Source organism: Solanum pennellii, chromosome 5 (genome assembly GCF_001406875.1).
Source record: "Solanum pennellii chromosome 5, SPENNV200".
Classification (NCBI taxonomy): Eukaryota; Viridiplantae; Streptophyta; class Magnoliopsida; order Solanales; family Solanaceae; genus Solanum; species Solanum pennellii.
In genome coordinates this window covers 1,242,928-1,258,220 of record NC_028641.1, presented here as the reverse complement: position 1 = coordinate 1,258,220, position 15,293 = coordinate 1,242,928, and the positions used below count along the sequence as shown (strand labels likewise).

The 15,293-nt window shown below is 31.4% G+C and overlaps 2 protein-coding genes across 2 annotated transcripts; both read left to right on the top strand.

Annotated features, from left to right (window-relative positions):
- Window positions 1-1,038: 1,038 nt before the first annotated feature.
- LOC107020505 (pyruvate dehydrogenase E1 component subunit alpha, mitochondrial) lies at window positions 1,039-7,782 on the top strand. Its single transcript, XM_015220897.2, has 8 exons — window positions 1,039-1,818; window positions 2,147-2,226; window positions 4,080-4,157; window positions 4,626-4,721; window positions 4,807-4,878; window positions 4,987-5,040; window positions 5,134-5,199; window positions 7,428-7,782. Exons 1-8 carry the CDS (start codon window positions 1,134-1,136, stop codon window positions 7,470-7,472), a joined length of 1,176 nt encoding a protein of 391 aa, XP_015076383.1. The 5' UTR covers window positions 1,039-1,133; the 3' UTR covers window positions 7,473-7,782.
- A 5,621-nt stretch (window positions 7,783-13,403) lies between these two features.
- LOC107018617 (probable galacturonosyltransferase-like 9) lies at window positions 13,404-15,069 on the top strand. The gene has a single exon (XM_015219142.2). It carries the CDS (start codon window positions 13,648-13,650, stop codon window positions 14,809-14,811), a length of 1,164 nt encoding a protein of 387 aa, XP_015074628.1. The 5' UTR covers window positions 13,404-13,647; the 3' UTR covers window positions 14,812-15,069.
- The last annotated feature ends 224 nt before the right edge of the window (window positions 15,070-15,293 follow it).

The window sequence follows — 15,293 nt, the reverse complement described above, 5'->3', positions numbered from 1 at the left end:
ATATATGTTAGGTATTCAACTTCTTGATTATGGTGTTCCTTTGGTCATCGATACCTCTATTCTTGTTTGTATGAAATTGATCATTGTATATTGGAATGTGATTATTATAGATTTTTAGAATGTGATTACTATAGATTTTCAATTTGTGAAGAACTCTTTTCTCATGTTCTCATTTAAAATTCTTTTGAAGTTATGAGGTTTACAAAGTATCACTTCATAGCTAAAGAGCAACTCAAGATTTGAAGAGTCTGGATGTACCAATAATATTTAAGCATGAGCGAAGCAAAATTTTGTTTGTATGAAATTGATAATTGTATATTGAAATGTGATTACTATATATTTTTATAATATGATTACTATAGGTTTCCAATTTGTAAGCAACTCCTTTTTCCTGTTCTCACTTAAAATTCTTTCGAAGTTATGAGGTTTACAAAGTACCACTCCATAGCTAGAGCCCAACTCAAGATTTGAAGAGTCTGAATGTATCAATAATATTTAAGCATGGGGGAAGCAAAATTTTCAAGTTGACCAGGATCGAACGTGAATATGCAAGGAGGTATTTCCTCACTTCTACCAGCAGACCAAGAACAATTGAATGTTCATTTTTTTCTCAAGATAGATTTATGTATATGCACATGATTTTTTTCGAAGTTAACGGGTGTACGTTCACCCCCACCTTTACATGTGGGTTCACCCCTATCCATAGCCCTTCTTGCCTGAATCGCTGACCAAATGATAAAAAAGTTTTTCTATTTGTTTCATCAAACCATACGATCGATTTCTGCAATAGCGACGTATAAATTAGTTTGTAAATAATTAAAAAAAAAAACAGTTATTTCTCGACGGTACAATAAATTTGTTGAAATCGTATTTGCTACTCCAAATTTTAGGATGATAAAATATTCCTATAATAAAGAAGCAAAAGTATATATATACTCTAATATAAGAGCTAAAAGTTAAATTTACCAATAATTAAAGGACTAAACATGTAAATATGCTTATTTCTATTTTTAACTAAATAATATGATAAAATTTCTCACTTTCCTCCTTCCCTCTCCATTTTAGCACCTCACCAAACTCTCTCCTCTTTGCTTTTTTTTCTTTTGACAGATTCACTCAATACAGATCGAAAGATGGCTCTATCAACAAGCCGAGCCATTAACCACATCATGAAGCCGTTATCGGCGGCGGTGTGCGCCACACGCCGCCTATTATCGGACTCCACCGCCACAATCACCGTGGAGACAAGTCTACCTTTCACCAGCCACAACGTCGATCCTCCTTCCCGCTCCGTCGAAACAAGCCCTAAGGAACTCATGACTTTCTTCAAGGACATGACGGAGATGCGTCGGATGGAGATCGCTGCTGATTCTCTTTACAAAGCGAAACTCATCCGTGGATTTTGCCATCTGTATGATGGACAGGAAGCTGTTGCTGTTGGTATGGAAGCTGCAATTACCAAAAAGGACTGTATTATTACTGCTTATAGAGATCATTGTATCTTCCTCGGCCGTGGTGGAACTTTAGTGGAGTCGTTTGCGGAGCTTATGGGAAGGAGAGATGGTTGTTCGAGAGGTAAAGGTGGTTCGATGCATTTTTATAAGAAGGAAAGTGGATTTTATGGAGGTCATGGTATTGTTGGTGCTCAGGTTCCTTTAGGGATTGGATTGGCATTTGCACAGAAGTATAAAAAAGAGGATTATGTTACTTTTGCCATGTATGGTGATGGTGCTGCTAATCAAGGGCAATTGTTTGAGGCTTTGAATATGGCTGCATTATGGGATCTTCCTGCAATTCTAGTTTGCGAGAATAACCACTGTAAGAAACGGAATTCTCTTTCAGTTAGTAGTAGTAATACTTAAAAAGTCTGAGTTTTTATAATTATTTTAAGTAGCAATACACATTTGATTGATAAGTATACTTGCTTCCATAAGTTCTTGCCTTCATAGTCAAAATTGTGTATATGTTGCGAGTGTTCCGAGTTTTTTTCTGTAATAATCTGATCGATAGAATGTCCCTATAGCTAATGACTTACAAATTATAGACCAGAATTGGCATTTGATATTGAAAAAAATTAAGATTCATTGCCTTCTTTTTGTTAAGTATGTAATGTGTTGTCACTTCGAATGCTGTTTTGCTGATGTAGATGGAATGGGGACAGCAGAATGGAGGGCTGCAAAAAGTCCAGCTTATTACAAGAGAGGAGATTATGTTCCTGGTCTGAGGGTAATGTGCATCTCCTTTTTGTTGAAGCATATAGGGAAGAATTAGATGATCTTGATTTGTTTTCTCTTTTATTTTGGAAGCTGATAGTTAGGTGAATGTGCTAGTAATAGTGCATAAGTCAAGTAAACATTTGTTATTAAATCTAATAAACTAAAATTGAGTTTCTGACACCCCTTAAGCATGCCCCAGGTTAAACGTAAATCCTTAAATATCCATGTCAATAAAAGACATCAATATTGTTTTCCAAAATTAACAACTTTCATCCTTCTGATATTCGAAGTTAGAAAACTGAGGAAACTCAAATTTCAGGTGACTTGCACCCGTCTCAATCAGACTTTGAATCAAATGAAACTCGTTTTGACATCCTTTCACCGCCAAATAATCTCTTTCTGAAGCCAAGCTTGTCTGCCATCTTGCATAGTCGAGACCATGTATTAAAGTTTAATCTTTTCAAGTTTATACTTATAGAGGAGGTGTCAATTTGTCGTAAATAATGGTGATTGCTTTATGATAAACTTGTTCTTGCTTTGCATTAGTTTTGGACTTTCAGACGACTGAACCAGTGGATCCATCAGTTTTCAAGTCAGTAGGAGACAACAAATGTAGTGTCAATAATGACAGTTTCATACTAATGCTTAGGGTCCTCCATCTTTCCTTAGGAACTTCTGTTCTATTTAAACTTCCAGCTGATGATATAAAAAATGCCATTAAACATATCCAAATTCTGCACTCATCTTTATACTCGGGACAGAGCAGTTTATTTCTCGATTAGGCGTTGAAAAAACCTTCTTTATCACTGTCTTTGCTTAGAACAACTTCACAGATCGAAATCAACCCATCGTGACTTAAACCTTACGTCAATTGGTAAGTGGAAATCACACAAGAGCAAGAAACGAAGGCAGGAAGGAGTCTCAAAGTACGAAAAGACGTCCACTTGTTTTTTTAGATGATGATTGGTTAGCAGAATAACAAAGAAGTTTTGGGAATTGAGGTGGCTCTAATCCCACGTGTAACTCACGTGTTTTCTAGGTTCTGTTAATTTTTCTAAACTTCTTTTGATGGATAGATGAAAGCTTTGAATTTTGGAAGATAATAGGGATTTTTTTGTTCACATGGATATTTTAAGGATGTACCTGAACTTGTGGGGATACTTAGGGCTGTTTTCGGTCACAGACTCTCGTAAGCCTGTTTTAACTATAGTATCTTTCCATTCTGAATTAAAGGTAGCTTACAACTATTATTCCTTGCCCTTGCCCATTAAGCTCCTGCTTTTGGTGCATTGTTCTAAGGATTCTGCATACTTGAGCAAGCAAAAGAATTAATTCCTAGAATTTTTGAAGATAGGTTTTTCATTGTGGCCAAGACGTTTAACTCCAGAAAACAATGTATTTCCACTGAATTAAGTGAAAATAACATTGCAAATACTAGAGAAGTCTCAGTCATTAAAAATACCAAAGAAGTCTCCTGAAAATATATATAAGTTGTTTTGACTTGTCTAAAATGAAAAGAAAAGAAGGATGCAGTGCTGCACGAGCATGGCACACATCTAGGAGACCTAAAATGTCTAGGTGTGTATGATGCACATGTTATATTTACCTAGATGGTCCTTCTACTACGATCAAGGCAGTGCTAGATTATGTAGAAGATTGTATTAGTTTTACCGCGGGCAGGCCTAGCAAGAAAAGGAGAAGACGAAAAAACAAAAAGAAGAGAGCTTCCCCTGCCACAAAAATGGAGCAGAAATAGAGATTATTATAAAGGATCAATTATTAAGTTTCACCTTAGTGATGTAGGAAATAAAATATTGATGTTTTGTGACTCTTGTGTTCTTTTGTTTTCCTTGTGTTAAACAGGTAGATGGTATGGATGTCTTTGCCGTTAAACAAGCATGCGCATTTGCTAAGCAACACGCCCTCAAGAATGGACCAATTGTAAGCACATATCATGCCTTTTCCCTTCTCTCTCTCTTTTCTGGTAAGGCACATATCATGCCTCGTTCCAGATTAATTTTCATTTGTAGTTGGCAGTAATTTCTTTTGTTATGTAATTTCTTATTTGTACATGCCTTGTATGCTGTAAAACACAATGTTTTAGATGCCTCATGTCAATCATGTACTCCAATAATTTTATAGAAACTGTTAAAAGGATAGTGAGCTTTGGCCTAGAAATATTGACAGGAGGAAAGAAGAGAAGAAATAAAAGTGATACTAGGATGAAATTGCAACTGTCGTTACTATTATCTAAATATTTGTCCTTATTTATCTTTTGTATGATTGTTTAATAGAATCCACAAGTTCATTATGATGAATTTTTCTACATAAGACGAATTTCTGGAATTTTTAATTGGTAGCAATTATGTTAACACTTTAACATTTTAATGTTCTTTCAATCTGGTTCAGATTCTTGAAATGGACACCTATAGGTACCATGGTCACTCTATGTCTGATCCAGGAAGCACCTACCGCACTCGTGATGAAATTAGTGGTGTTAGACAGGTCAATACATCCTAGACTTTCTAATACATCTAAGCCTGTTAATGCTGCACAGAAAATCTTAATAAGACTATCATTAACTTTACAGGAACGTGATCCTGTTGAAAGAATCAGGAGCCTCATATTAGCCCATAATATAGCCACTGAGGCAGAGCTGAAGGTAAAGACTACTTTCTAAAGCTTGTACCCTGGGAAACCATGTTTAGTATGGTGTTGATCTTGAAAGGACTGCTCAAATCTTTTGTTGGTTTTTGTTCCTTCTCTCCAGGATATTGAGAAAGAAAACAGAAAAGTTGTAGATGAAGCTATTGCTAAAGCAAAGGTGAGGACGGTGCTTTATCTTCTATTCTTTAGTGATTCTAATTATGGTAACTGCTTTCTTAGCTGATTAGTAACTGCTTATACTGTATTTCAGGAGAGCCCCATGCCTGACCCTTCTGAGCTCTTCACCAATGTATATGTGAAAGGGTTTGGAGTTGAGGTATGCAATTGTTCCAATTCATTAGTTCATCTGTTTATATTATTTACTGAAGAATGTATTGTCTATAAATTGACTTATAGTTGCAAATTTTCTTTAGAAAACGTTATATAGAACTTACCAAATCAGTTGCAAGTGAATTCTACCCCCAATCCCCAACATACCAACAAGATGGCGCATTACTTTGTGAAGATTATTATGAATGGAAATCCATCCTTGAAATGTTCAGAAAATATGGTCTGGGCCTAGTATTCTGCTGAGAGCACTTTGACTAGCGGTGGACACATTTATTCGTATAACCATATTTGTTATGTGCTTTAGCATTGCCTGTTCTTTTAGTTCATTGTGTTGTGCCTCTTTATAGTTGCTTAAACAACTAGGGTGACTGGGAGTCTAACTCTCAGATGATCTTCTCTTTTATAAGAGTGGCCCATGGAGTTAAGTTGATAGGGTTGATGCTGTAATTCGTTCATTGAATAAAAAGGAGACCTTGGTAAAAAATAATGACTTCTAAAAAAAAAATTCCCTGAACCAAGGAAGTATTACTTTGCAAGCTCTATGGAGACCAGCTCACATAAAGGGATCAGTTTTTGTGTCAATAGGCGCTTTGGCATTACTTTCCATTTGACAGTATATTGAGAAGGGATAAACTCTTGGTAACCAGAGTAAGCATGCTTGGCTTGAATTTTTTTTAGTCACTGGTCCTTGCCTGGTATTCTTCTGAGACTACTTCCACTAGTGATAAACACATCTGTTCATTTAGGTATCCAGAGTACTAAATGAGGTACAACGACTTGGGAGTTTGACATTTATTCTAAAGTACCTGTTCTTGTCAAATTGCCATTGTGTTGTGCCTCTTCTGTAGCTGGAAACTAAATGAGGTACAGCGACTTGGGAGTTTGACACAATTTTATCTTTTGGAAGAGTTGTCTGTGAGGATCTCAGTAAAACCTTTTGCATTTTTTTTTTGAAAAAAAAATCCCAAAAAAGGGAAGAAGTACTTTGATCTTTTTGGAGACTAGCCCAATTGCAGTTATTCTGTCAATAGTTCTTGTTGGCCTTACCATCAAGTTGACAGAATATTGGGAAGGCAAACTCTTGATAACTGTAGTCGTAGCGCAGCATGCTGTGGGCTTGATAATATTTTACTCACTGTTTGTATAGTGTGATACAGTCGGTGGTTAGATTATTCTCACTGCATTCCATTTCTCTGGTAAAATGTTGTGTGTGAGCATTTTAATGGCATGATGCACACGGTGAGACTAAAGAAGAATGACAAACTATTGGGACTGCTAATCTAAGTTTTATGGTACAAAGAGATAGGAGATGCTTCAAACTTGAAACTCTATGTTTTTGTGGATCAACCATCTAGTTAGTTGAGAGTACCAGTGGAAGTGTGCTGTTTTGCTGTTCGTAGATCTTTAATGTTACAAACTGTTTGATTTTTCATTTGTAATGTTAGCTGTGTATAGTTAGAAGGATGCAGATAGGACAATCTTCAATTAAGCAAGTGCCAAATAGATTTTGTTCTTGAATACCAAGAGATATTTGGAATTTTGTTAAGGTTTGTTTGCACAGTGGATCCAAATCAGATCATGTGGTAGGATCCTTCCATTACTCTCCATACTAGATACTGATAAGGTGGTTGTTGCCTTGAGCAGACTTTTATTAATTACTTATGAAAGCAGTTGAGATGATATTGTAGCAATATTTTAATTTTATTACATGAGGTGTAAGGATCATGTGTCCAGGGCTATCTAACAATTAAATCACAGGAACCTTTTCCTTTATTAATTAGTCTACTAACTATAAGAAGGTATCTAAGCTTTTTCCTGTGAGACTCCGTCCCGTCTCGTCCAGCTACATAAATAGCAGCTAGGTCCTTCTACTATGCTTCATTTGGTCAAATCTCAGATGTTAGCTTTAGTGTTCTGTAATTCTTTTAGCTTAGTGATTGCAGTAGCTTGTTGCATGATCACTTGAGTGGTTTTTGTTGTATTCCCTTGGAATGTATTCAAAGCATTTATATGGCATCTCAACTCCTAATCATCCACTTGAAGCTAAATGCTTACTCAATCCGTTTTGCCGGACATAGTTGTTCCCACTCCCTAATAATTACTACTGGACATTTTTTGGAGTTTGTTAGCGCGATTTAGTGTATTTTTTGCTGAAATACTGTTGGTGTAGAATGTTAGATGGCTTCAACTGATCAGTGTGTGTTATTTTATTAGGCCTATGGAGCAGATAGGAAGGAACTCAGAGCTACACTTCCCTGAGGAGACCATGTTTGCATTTTTTGATCGCCTTTTCATACGCACACGAGATAAATCTATAAGTACAACAAATAATTATGATGGTAAAATCATTGTGCTTCATCAGGCATAGTAACTGAAATGGTTTGTCTTAGAAGTAGGAAAATTTCACCCTTGTTAATGTTTCCTTTCTCCAACTGTAAACACTCTCCTCGTGTATTTCCCGTTTTCCTCTATTCTTCCATCTTAGATTGTAATAAATTCGAGAGTGTTGTTTTTACATTCATATCACCATTTTACCTCACTACTTGAGCCCGAGGGTTTTGCAGAAACAGTCTCTCGACTTCCTTGAGGTAGGAGATGAGATAGATGTACACTCTACCTTCCTCATACTTCACTTATTATATTATACTAGGTATATTGATGTTATCACCATATTCATATTCAAAACTTTTTAAAAAATTGTTATGTTTATGACTCACAAGTCATGAATACTACATAGAGTAGGTATGAAAGATAAAAATATGGGAATTAGGAGACAAAATATTAGCTGAATGCTAGGTACTAGAAACTGGATAAAGATTTAAAAAAAAGAAAAGCAACTTTACCACATCACTTTAAAACTTTTAAGCATTTCAATATATATTCCCCTCGTGGGGCAGCAGCATATTTAAATATAGCCAAACAAAAACCTCTGAATACTGACAGGTATCTATCTGTTCACCAATAAATAACTATACCCATTTCACTCAATTTAAAATATCATCACCATTTCATCATCCATCAAAATCTGTGTGCTTAGTAAAATAATTTTACAATTGTATTGGATTACTTATCTCCCAATGATCTATCAGAAATAATTTATATTTTACTCTGTTATTAATTTTTTAAATTGGACGAATAAATTAAAACGGAGAGAGTACTGTGTTATCCACAACTCTGCTTCTCACAGTTTGTAAAAAAAAAGTAAGGTAATGACACATGTACAGAGAATCCTATGCTAACTCACTATTCTATCAATTGCTCTTCTCCAAAACCCAATTCACCGACCCATCATTTTCCTGTGTACTCTGTTTGTAATTTGATACTGCTCAGGTTTCCAAGATTTATTAAAAAGAGTTTATAAAGGATTATGTCCACCTAACACATTATCTTTAGCGGTCGTCATGTATCCATGTCTGTATAAAGTTACGTAATGTCTGATAGTTAAATACGAGAAAAATTTATATATTATTTTATATCTTATATAAGAGTAGAAGATGAATATATGAACAATTAATATTTGTATAACTAAGATGAGAGAACTTTATGTTACATGTAGGAAAACAAAAATGTACCACATCCAGAAAAAGGATAAATAAATCTTATTATAAGTTTTTTAATTTTCATTTTAGAATTATGTAATTAAGAAACTCTTCCATTTTAAAAGGTTTTTTATTTTTGCTATATTATATTAACTCATATTTTCTTTTTTAGTTGGTGAAATCGTAAAATTATATAGTTTTATCAGAAAAGAGCTCTGTACAACACATTTATTTAGTTATTTATTTGATTTCTTCAAGATATTTTCCACTACTTAGCATTGATATAAGTTATGTGGTGTTACATGTATATGAGATATTAATAAGTTTTATAATCAGATGTATTTAAATATGTAAAGATATTTATAAGGATTTCGTATTCATAGGACCTCAAATAATCAGACAATTGTTGTGAGTGAAAATACCGTGAGATAAAGGGATCGATCTATGAGAATAATTCACTTTCTTTTAAATTAATTTTCTACGGCTTAAACCAAGCCGAAGATCAAATTTAACACGTCATATTCATTTGATAAAACCAATCAAACGATAAAAATCAATATCAATATAATTAACCTTTAACATTACTAATATACAATATATTCTATACATGACCTAACTTCGTGCCTAGATATACGACCAAGCAAAGTGACTGACTTTTATCTATTTTTATTATTCTTTTTTTAGTTGATAAATTTTGAAATAGTGAAAAATTTCAACTATTTCATATGCCCCATGTTGATTAATTAATATTATTATTATGATTAGTTAAAATAATTCGTTAAACAATGTCTTGAACATAACAAAATTTATTAAAAGTAGTGGTTATATAATCTAATAATAACATGTTGGTACCCAAAATCTGAAGCAACCTATTATAAAATTATATACCTTCTCTGTAATTCCAACTTCCTCTTTAATTATATAGTATATTTATTTAATAATATACATAATCGTGCAGTGAAATTTTTTGCATGTTCAACACAATTAAATATTATGATTCTTTTTAAAAATAAAAATAGTGATAATTTGAACCGTAATTATCAAACATACTGATAATTATAACATATATCGAGTGACTTGTCGTAGAATAGTTAATCACTATATCGTAATAAAATAATAAGTATGAAATGAGTTGTGAACCATTGTATCAAAATAAATTATTATATTACTAATATAATGCTAATAGTCGTATTATATTATTGATACATATTTCACGAAGTCTCACTATGTTTGATAATTTTTTACTCTCACCTTAATTTGATGAAATTATAGTGTTTAAAGAAAATATGATGAAATATCGATTTCAATATTTTTTTAAAAAGTATTTTAGTAGTGTAATAGAAAGTTCTAGTTGTTGAATAAATAAATTGATAAATTAATAAATATAGATCTAGTAAAACTAGATTTAGAGGTGGGCATGTCTCTTTATTATTTTATTAAATAGAAAAAAGAGGATCCACCTAAAAAAAAAAACATGTAGACAAAATAAGGTGGATATATTTGTCAAAAAGGGAAATTAATAATTACTACAATATGCTAAATTAATGTGTGACATGTTTCAATTTTGGTCCTTTAGTTATGGGTATTGAAATTTAAAGGTCTATTTATTCTCATATATATTGTCCAAAAAATATGAGCATTTGTTTTTTTTTTCTTTCCTCTTTTCCCCCTAAGTTTTAGAGGTGGAGTCCTAAATTCTAGCAAGGAAACTAAAAAAAATTTCCCCTTTTATATATTTTCAACAAACAGATTCAGATAAATTCGATTTCAATAAAAAATATAAAAATCAATAAACAATGATATTACAATATTATTTTGTAAAAATAATTTCTTTTATACAAAGTTTTAAAGGTTTTGTTTTCTTTCTTTTATCTCATATTACTTTTCTTTTTTTAAAAAAAAATATTTTAAGTCTTGCATCATGTGTTAATTATTAAAACATGTACTCCATTATCAGACTTGAAAATGGTCACAAGAACACCGTCCACATACCCATCTACCAAATATATGGAGTATAAAAAAATCTACTTATTTTATCGCAGTATTCTCTCCGTTTAAAAAAAATGATCTCTTTTTAGTTTAATTTTAATTTTTCACATGATATGTTTAATGCCATAAGATCACAGGATAATTTTATATATTTGATCTAACTTTAATTTAGAATCACAAAATTTAAAAATCTTTTTTCTTAAAGTTCATGTCAAATCTAGGTCTATTTTGTAAAAGGAAGGAAGTAATAGTATTTACTATTTAGTTAGACAAGAAATAAATAAATATTATTTAACACAAAATTAAATAATATCATTACCACAACAGAAAAAAAATGTCGTAATTGACAACTATATATGTGTTGTAATATTTTGTAAACCAATATAATTTGGGGTAAAACAAAAAGTTATTTAGAATATAAAAATATATATCCTTTTTACAATATATTATGATAAAGAAATAGTATATATAACATTAATTCGAATTAAAACAATCCTACCAAATATACCTAAAATAAAAAAAGAAATACTTTGAAGTCCAAACAAAGCATTATATGTAAGTTCAGAAAAAAATCTACGCTTTAAAAAATGTGATGTAGATGACTTATTTTAACGCAAATAACAGTATGAGTGATTGTTTTTACGAAGAAAAATACTCTATACTCCAAATAAGATTTACGTTTCAAAAATGTGATATAAAATTATTTATTTTGATGTAAATAATATTACAATTCAAAAGAGAAATACGCCATACGCCATACTCCAAAGAAGATCTACATATCAAAAGATGTGATATAGATTATTTATCCTAATCCAAATATTAATAATTATTTCACGTTTAAAAAAAATTAAATTATAAAATCAAAAATCGAACTCTTAAATATTAAAGTGTGTGATGTCAACATCAAATTACAACTCACTTTATTCATTCCCAGCTGTCATCCAGCTGGTCCTCTAAGTTTCCTATATTCTTTTCTTTTCTTCCCCACTCTCTCCACTCTCCAATTTTTTTATTTAATTTTTCATAATTGTTCCATAATTACATAATGAAATATTAATATTTTTACTTTTTAGCCAGCCAGCTTAAATAATTTCACTCACCTAGTCTTAATAATTTGTACTTATTTTAGTTTATTATAAAATTATAATTGCAAGTTTACTGAATAGTTGTGTAGGAAAAAAAAAGTCTTTTATATATAATACACATCAAATTATTCTAATTTTATTTTTATTATTAATCATATGATATCGAAATCCACAATAAAATTAAATATATAGAGTAATTGAACTTTATGAATATATATCGTAATATTAGTTTTATATAATAATCAATAGAAACAATTCTAATATAAGATATATAATCAATAGTTACAAAAGTTATTTTGGTTTATTGAATTGTTGTGTAGTGTAAAAATCTAATTCATATAATACACATCAAATATTCTGATTTTATTTTTATTATGAGAAAAATAGATATAGATGGAGGAATTGAAGTTTATTAATTTTTACCAAAATTTTAATTTAATATTATAATAATAAGATTGTATAATCAATAAAAACAATTCTAATATAAGATTCTATTAAAACTTAAGTTACAATTATACACATTAATTGTTGGCCCGTTTAATTTAAATATTATGAGTTATTATTTGCTAAAAAGGAATAATTTGACGTGTTTATGATATAAGACTATAAGTTACGTATTTTTCTTTTATTTGTGCAAAAATTAATAATAATAATAATAATGACAACGAAAGTTATAAATGTAATTTAATAAGTACTAATAATAATAATAACTAAGACGTGTTATCCACATAAAGAATGTATGGCAGCCAAATTAGTTTGAAAAATTAGGCAAGTCAAGAATCTATTAATTCACAAACAAGTAAACACAAAAAAATAACTTTTTTTTTTACAAAATTAGAGGTTTGAATTGTATATATATATATATATATAAAATTTTTTATCATCACATAAAACTATACAACTATAATTTTTTTTAAAAATCTATAAAAAAGAAATTACATTATAAATTTATGGCAAAAGATTGAGCAAATAATAAAATATAATTACTAGATATTAAATACTAACAAATGAAAGAAAATACTGATCACATTAAATTAATCGCCACATAAAATTAAAATTTTCATTATTATATTATAATAATAATAATAATAATAATAATAATGATAAAATCTGACAATAAATTAAACAATTCAGCATAATATTAAATAACAATTAAAAAAATATTATTATATTTAAATTAACAAGGTAATAATCATTCAAAACAAGTGGTAAGGCATAAAAATCGTTTGATACACGAAATAAAATAAAATATCACCTAAATAAATTTTAATTAATTTATATTATATTTGACTAATAATATAAAAATTAATCGTATGATAAATCCCAACCTTAAAAACGGAGATCATATTAGAATTTTTTTTTTTTCATTCCACCTCTCAAGCGAGGAAAATCAATAATTCCGATATAATTTAATCCGCGATCGATTCAATAGAATCACACGCGCATTTTAATTGCGAGTGTAAATAAAATCCCATGCCTTTTATAAATAATTAGATTTTGATAATCATAAAATCTTGTAACTTTTTTATTTTTCTTCTGTCCGTTTTCTAACTATATTTATGGTAATTAATTAATTATTGCTGATTCTTTAAGTAATAATTAGTGAGTTTTTTGGTCTAATTATCCCATTGTTAAACTAATCTGAATGTTCAAAAATTTGTATATATTTAGTAATTAATTCACCTTTCCTATTCCAGAACTCTCTTCACCTTCTTCTTCTTCTTCTTCTTCTTCTTCATCATCATCATCATTCACTGTAATGCGAGCTTGATAAAAGAGAAAAAAACTGAATATTTTCTCGAGAAAAACCCAAAAACCCAGATGAAAATGGGTTGTTTTGGGTTTGATTTTTCTAATTTTCAATCGATTACAGTGTTTTTTTTGTTATTGATGCTTGGGTTATCGTTATCCCCAAATGGGTGTCTTGGGATTCGAAGTTTTCCTGAAGAAAGACGGTTTATAGAGGCGCCGGAGTATAGAAACGGCGTTCAATGTCCGGTGACGGCGGAAACTCAAGATATGGTTCATATAGCGATGACGCTTGATTCAGAATATCTCAGAGGATCTATGGCGGCTGTACACTCTGTTCTCCGTCATTCATCTTGCCCTGAACATATCTTCTTCCATTTCATTGCGGCTGAGTTTGACCCATCGAGTCCACGAGTTTTAACCCAGTTAGTCCGATCTATCTTCCCGTCACTCGACTTCAATGTTTATATATTCAGAGAAGATACAGTTCTAAATCTCATTTCATCTTCGATCCGTCACGCACTTGAAAACCCATTAAACTACGCTCGGAATTATCTCGGTGATATGCTTGACCCATCTGTAACCCGAGTCATTTACCTCGATTCCGATATCGTCCTTGTCGACGATATCGAAAAGCTATGGAAAACCCCTCTTTCCGGTTCCAGAATCATCGGAGCACCGGAATACTGCCATGCAAATTTCACAAAATACTTCACCGATTCCTTCTGGTCTGACCCGGATTTACCTCAAGTATTCGGGTCACGAAACCCGTGTTACTTCAACACCGGCGTAATGGTAATGGATTTGCAGAAATGGAGAGAAGGTAACTACCGGAAAAAGATAGAGAAATGGATGGAGTTACAGAGACAACGGAGAATCTACGAACTGGGTTCCTTGCCGCCGTTTCTGCTAGTTTTTGGTGGGCTCGTCGAGCCCATTAATCACCGGTGGAATCAACATGGGCTCGGCGGCGACAATGTAATGGGCTCATGTAGATCATTACATCCAGGCCCAGTAAGCTTGTTACATTGGTCCGGTAAAGGAAAACCATGGGCCAGGCTTGATGAAAAAAGGCCTTGTCCGTTGGATTATCTTTGGGAGCCTTATGATTTGTATAAGCCCAAGCCCAAATCAAGGCCCAATTATCAAAGGAGTAAAATGAGACTTTATCAATATAATAATTTGGATTTTTCAACTAGTAATATTCTTTTTGGTTACTCCAATTATTTCATTTGATTCTTTTTTTTTTTAACAAGGTTGATTTAAGTGATTCTTTGATAGCCTTGTATATGATTAGTTGAAAAAAAAAAGAAAAAAAAGGAAAAGAGAAGAGTGATAGTGAAAAATTAATGTGATTTGTTTAGAGATTAAAGTTGATTACACGAAATTTTATTACTATAGTTCCATTGGAACAATTTTTGAGATGATTTTAGTTTGTTGTATTTTAGGAATCGCGTTTGATATTTGTATTGAGTTGAACAAAATTTGAATTCACTTGTGAAAGTCTTGAAAAAAAGAAATTTTTACATATCATTTTATTACAATCCTGATTTGTCTATAGGTTAATATGTAGCTAGACTAGATTGTGATGTGATAGTGAGACTGTTTCATCTTGATCAAAATTTTGTAGATTCGAATTTTGAGTACGAAGAAATTAATGTGTGATTTAAATATAATTGAAGTACAAATGTAGAAACTAAAATTTTTTTTAGCTAAAT